The 6,000-nt window shown below is 35.8% G+C and overlaps 1 protein-coding gene across 2 annotated transcripts in view; it reads right to left on the bottom strand.

Moving 5' to 3' along the window:
- Positions 1-1,956: 1,956 nt before the first annotated feature.
- Positions 1,957-6,000, bottom strand: part of LOC594032 (steroid 17-alpha-hydroxylase/17,20 lyase) — a 40,807-nt gene continuing 36,763 nt past the window's right edge. For both annotated transcript variants that reach the window (XM_030979992.1, XM_030979993.1), the window contains exons 9-10: positions 4,733-4,831; positions 1,957-4,122 (exon numbers count right to left, since the gene is read on the bottom strand). In XM_030979992.1, coding sequence (XP_030835852.1) covers positions 3,866-4,122; positions 4,733-4,831 — 356 coding nt within the window. In that variant the 3' untranslated portion in view covers positions 1,957-3,865. The remainder of the gene's footprint in view (positions 4,123-4,732; positions 4,832-6,000) is intronic.

Here is a 6,000-nt window from a genome sequence, read left to right as displayed (position 1 = left end):
ATATTTGTTAACAGAAAGGTGTAATTTAAGGCGATATTGTTGTTACGTAATGCTCAGAGGGTGTGACTTTTTAATGTACGAGTAGATTACACGTAGAGGAAATGGATGCGTAGGCTATGCCTGTACGGTTACGTGCAGAATGCGTTTGTGTGTATGGACAATTGGGCCTTGGAGTGTGACTATTGTAGTCGGGAACTTGGGCGCTAATGAATATGTATTAGGTTTTGGTGTACAGTGTAGACAAACGTGATTAACGAAGAATTATGATTTTTTTAAGTTTGATTAATTATGTTAGGAATTCGTTATTGATCCAGCTTATACACTTTGGGCATTTGCAATGTCTTAAATAAGTTAAAGTTAATGTCATTAACGATTCAAATGTTTTAGTGTAGTAAACACTGATTACCCATTTTTGTCATAATTCTGAAAGATATGTCGTTGTTTATTTTTGTAATTGATAACTGTCTATCATTACTTGACCCCGTTTCCACCCCGCTTATAGCGGTGTGTCCATACAGAATAAAGAGCACCAACTCTACTCCTCAGGCTGCCATTGTCATCTGTATTGTCCGAGGTCTACCCCCACTCATTCCGGCTACCTGTCACAATCTACAGCCCCCTACATAAAGATGAATTAATTCAATTTTCTGAAATATTTACATGATGTTTCTCTAAATAATTTAAGCCAGCATAACCCGAACCTTAGTTGATGTAGCTCTCTCTTTTTAAAAATTATTATTAAGACCTCGTTAAACTTCTTGTAAATAATCTTTTTTGAATATTCCCATCTTTAATTTACCAGATTATGGTACATAATTTTGACATCTGACAAAAGTTATAAATCATATAATATTGAGAGCAAACTTTACGAAACGCTGGAAACGGAAAATTAACAGGGAAAAAAAGTGTTGTGCTGTTCATGTTACTTTCGAAAAATCACAGTAAGGAGATCGCAATGGCCTTGTCCATAACTTTTAGGAAAGTGAGAACGCCAAAACGAGGTATTAGGCCAAATGAAGGAGGAGGCCCTTTTTTCCCTTTTTTTTTTAAATGGCCCTTGGTTCATTTTCCTTGACAGTCAGGCTACTTTTTTTTTTTTTTTATATTTTTTTTGAGCAAAAGATCATTTTAGCAGTATGTTTTTCATGTTTTTTTACATTACTTAAAAAAAATAACAACAAAAAATAAATTAAAAATTAAAAAAAGCAGGCGGCCCTCAAAAAAGAAGCGGGCGGGGACGCAAAACATAATTTTTGTTTGAAATGGCCTTACGACAACGTTCTAAGGTTTATCCCACTGATCTGTACGTAAAATACAGATCAGTTGGGGGATCAGTTGGCAGTCAGACCGCAGCGTGCGCGATACATCATGCTTTTTTTTTAATTAAAGCAATGACGGTCAGGGTTTTAGGAAGTTTCAAGCAAAGAGAGAATAAGACAGACCAATCTCCTTGGACAGACAGACGGACAGAAAGGGGGAAGGGATTAAGGGTAATATGACTGAATCGTCAATGGGAGATTTCTCATTTTATTGATAGCGATCTTAGATTTTTGATTCCTTGTCCGATATTTCTGTAGCTTCTCAAAATTATATATGTTTTTCTCTCTGATTTTTTCACATCTGTTTCTAGATACCAACTGTCTACGAATGGCTAATTCTCCTTTTTTTATAATGTCGTTTTATAGCTTCATGGCCATACACAAAACATCACCTCTGAGAATATGCAATGGGTTTCAATGAAAATTATTGTTTTTATTTTTACTACATTCCATGAACACCGTCTGAATATTTCTTTAGAAATTGATATTACAAAATATATCATTATTATTTACTGTAAAATATTGTTGATCTTTACATAATACAAACATGATCTAATATTGTACATCGCAGCAATTATAAAGAATTATGCAATTATATGTACATCATTCTGAATTCTGTAGAAACTCGAAAAACAAATTTTGACAATTAGAAAAAAATAACGCTAAAAAGGGGAAATTAATGCGAATGAAGCAACATCAGCACAATTCAGACCACAGTTCTAATCTAATTCACAAGTTACAGACTCACAAATGCATATAAAGTCAATATTGAAAATTAGTACTGTCAAGAAGATAGACCAAGAAGATAGACCAGGAAGCTTGACTATTGTCTCAGCATTCTTCCAGTATTCGCGGTAAAGGTAAAGTAAATAATTGGCCTTCCCTACCCATTTATGTGTACATGGTTCCCCTTCAAATGACTTGAAGACAAGCAACGGAAAATAAATATCCTCTCCACCTTATATGATAGGCCTACACCTGTATAACATGCATATAAATCTTCAATTATATTCATTTCATTTCATTTCATTTATTTTCCACATTAAAAACCAGAAAATAAATACAAGGTAACAGATTACATTGTACACATTTGACACATAGAGCAAATGAAAAACAGATACATAAGCATAAAATAACAATGAAAATCTACATCAGTTAACAAACATCAACATAAACATAAAAAGGTAAGTAATGTAGACGGGGCTAGAAAAAGCGAAGCTTATCGAGTCTAGCCCCGGTAGCAATGAAGGGGAAGTCCCCCCTGAGAATGTGGATGGCCAAGTAAAGGCGGAGTAAACCCATCCTCAGGGTGGACTCTCCCTTCAAACGTCTGGTTTCATAATTAGATTAAATTGACCCGATGATAACATAATTGCGATTTGAAACATAATAATAATTGTTTTAAAATTTATATGACTATTTAGAATTGCAAAGATATTGTTTATATTTATACTTAAGTTATCGTAATGATGCAGATTGTTTGAGACTGTTATTTCTAGAATATTGTTAAAATCTGTTATAAAGTCAACACAGCTCTGAGAAGGAGGTCTATAAATTACTGCAATAATCATTTTTTTTAATGTAACAACACCAAATATTTAGATAAACAGGGGATTCAAAATGTTGGTAAAAGTCAAGGGGTAAACAAACAACAAATTATTTCTTCATAACTTTCAACACTTTAGACACAAGAAGTAGGAAGGTACACAACCCTGCCACAATCGACTTTATAATCCATCAATTTTTTTAAAGGAATCACATGTGTGGCATTTCTTATATTCTTACATTTCTTGTAGAGTCTTGTATCACTGCACCTTTGCATTCAATATTTACTAGTAAAACCATCCCAGAGCTGCCAATCCACTGAAAAAGACTTGTTTCTACTGATTAACAGTAATTTCAAAATATAGACAGTTGGGATTTTTCAATCATGGATTACTATATAAAGAAACATTAATAACTGTTACTGGTCGTAAATAATAAATTTTGTCCTCCTGCAAAAATATTAGTCATTGATTTGGTGTCAAGACCATCTAAATGCAATGGACAGAAAGTCCTTTTAACCACATCCATTACATTCACCAAAGATGTGTTTTAGCTTTTAAAAATAATTAAGAATTCACTTTCCTGAATCAATCTAACTTAATATTTGATAAAAGAGGACTCACAAAACCATCTGAGGCAGCTTAAACAGGCATGCGGATAGAGGCCCAGGCCGGTATTTTAAATTATATCAAAAATACTTAAATGTACTGGTGACAAATGTGTCATCACGTAGCCAATACAAAATCATGTGCAACAAACGTGTTACAAATCAGTGTGTGCTCATATAATTTGCTCTTCCATTATGGCCTGCCAATCAAAGCCTACAAATAATTAGCTTTACCCTGCGAGGGAGTAGTTTTAAGCTTGGGGTAACATAATTAGCCCAAAGCTTCAACTGAATACCAAAGTTGACTAGTATTTTACCTAAGCCGATAGCTGAGTAAAATATTAACCTTTCTGATTTAGTATTGAATTGAATTGAATACTGGCTCTGGACCCTACTAGTCTCGTTTGTTGATCATGATCTCATAAGAGATAAGGAGTCTACCAAATGCTGTCTGAGGAATCATGTTTAAGATGTCTTCAGACTCCTTTCCTGGGACCTTGCTGAAGGTGTAGTTCTGCAGGAACCAGGAAAAGATAAGGAAGAGATCAGCCTTGGCCACGGCTTCACCTAGACATCCACGACGACCCGCTCCAAAGGGCAGGAAGCTTGGAGGATGCTCACGGACAGTGCCACTACCATCCATGAAGTGCTCTGCAGAAAACAAAGAAATGATTAATTAGTTGAGTGCACTAAATAAAGAAAGCACAAGTGGCGAATAATCTCCAATAAAAATATTGTCCTGTCCCATTGTTTTAAAATATCATATTGTAGTAGGCTTGGAGTATCAACAGTGAGTTGATCGTTAATCAGTAGGACATGTTTTTAGACATGAAAACAGTGAGTGCCAACTGCAAAAAGAACGATCATTTGAATATGTTTGAGCCCCTGCAAGATATCAATCTACATTTACCACCTTTTATCTAGGAGCAATTTGGCCAGTTGGTCCTGTTCTTGAGGGAGAATATGTACGGAGTAGTCATTGGTCATCAATGTGGTTATTTAGAGGATGAAATAACTACCTGAAAAACTGTTTATTTCCTACCCCAATCCTCCCAAACCAAGCTCATAGAGTTTAAGCTATCCTGGGAGAGACATTCTTGAGGGTCATAGTGTATATATTATGTATTGATCATCACTGTCGTTCCTTTGGGAAAGTCAGAGACACATTCCACATCATACATCCATACATCCTTATCCCCCATGCACTCATCAAGTCTAAGATATCACTGGCAGAGGTACGTTGTAGAATTCATTTTTTTACCTGGAAGGAACTTGTCCGGCTGGTCCCATTCTTGAGGGTCATAGTGCATGGAGTGTGTGTTGATCAACACCACTGTCCCTTTGGGGATATGATAGCCACCTGCAAAGTCAACGGGAGCCAGAAACAATCAATGTAAGCAACAATTTGTAGTTTTAATACACAAGCAATCTCTAACACTGTAACACAAAACCATGACCTTTATAGACAGGTGGATAGGATAAGAGGCAACATTGAGTGCAGTTGAAACAAGTATCATTTGACAAAAGATGATGCATTCATATTCATATAACCTATACATCACACGTGTAATATTGAAATTTGAAAAAATATATTTCCATAACTCTGTGGATGAGTTTGGTTCTATACATCAACAAACCATCAGCAGTTTGATCTCGATACATATATGTATCACGGTATATTTTGGGAAAAACATTTTCCCGATTTTTCTGCAACCTGCTGCCCCTCGCCGCGTGAAAATCCTCAAAAATTATCTTATCCCTCATTTGACATTACGGACAGCTCAAGAAAGAATAAGAATCCACAAGATAATGCATTCAAGTTTTAACCATCCCTACGAGCACTTGCAACTACTTTATACATGTGGCGCATTATAGCTTTTCACACATTACCTTAATGGAACAATCGCAGTGTTACCAACTTACCACATAGTTAACGACACTGTGTACCACATAGTCAAACGTAGTGTGGGCCACATGTGATTTTAGGACATGTGGTAACGCTGTGGTGTACTATGTGGTGCGTACCACAGTGTGGTAACGCTGTGGTATCAATTGCACCACATAGTAGGAGATATGCCAAAAGTCAGGAATTAACTGTTTCAACCGGAAATAAGCCCACAGACTATGTGGATATTACTTTGTGATAAACCACATGATCTCAAAATCTCACACTGACAATATACTGTGAACACAGAGTTTACACATAGCGATTCATACCACACTGTGTTAAATATTGTAAACCACATGATTTGAAACCAACACTGTGACTATACTGTGAACACAGAGTTTACACATAGTTCGGTACATACCACACTGTTGTAAATGTGTGTCACTCTGTGTTAAATATGTACAACTATATGGTAAACCACATGATTTGAAACCAACACTGTGACTATACTGTGAGCACAGAATTTACACATAGTTCAGTACATACCACACTATTGTAAATGTGTGTCAACCTGCGTTAAATATGTATGCCTATGTGGCAAACAACATGATTTGAGCCCCACACTGTGAAAATACTGTAAT

Source organism: Strongylocentrotus purpuratus, unplaced genomic scaffold, assembly GCF_000002235.5.
Source record: "Strongylocentrotus purpuratus isolate Spur 01 unplaced genomic scaffold, Spur_5.0 spur5_scaffold_10, whole genome shotgun sequence".
NCBI lineage: Eukaryota > Metazoa > Echinodermata > Echinoidea > Camarodonta > Strongylocentrotidae > Strongylocentrotus > Strongylocentrotus purpuratus.
Note: the sequence above shows the minus strand (reverse complement) of the source record. Positions and strands in the feature narration are given on the sequence as shown.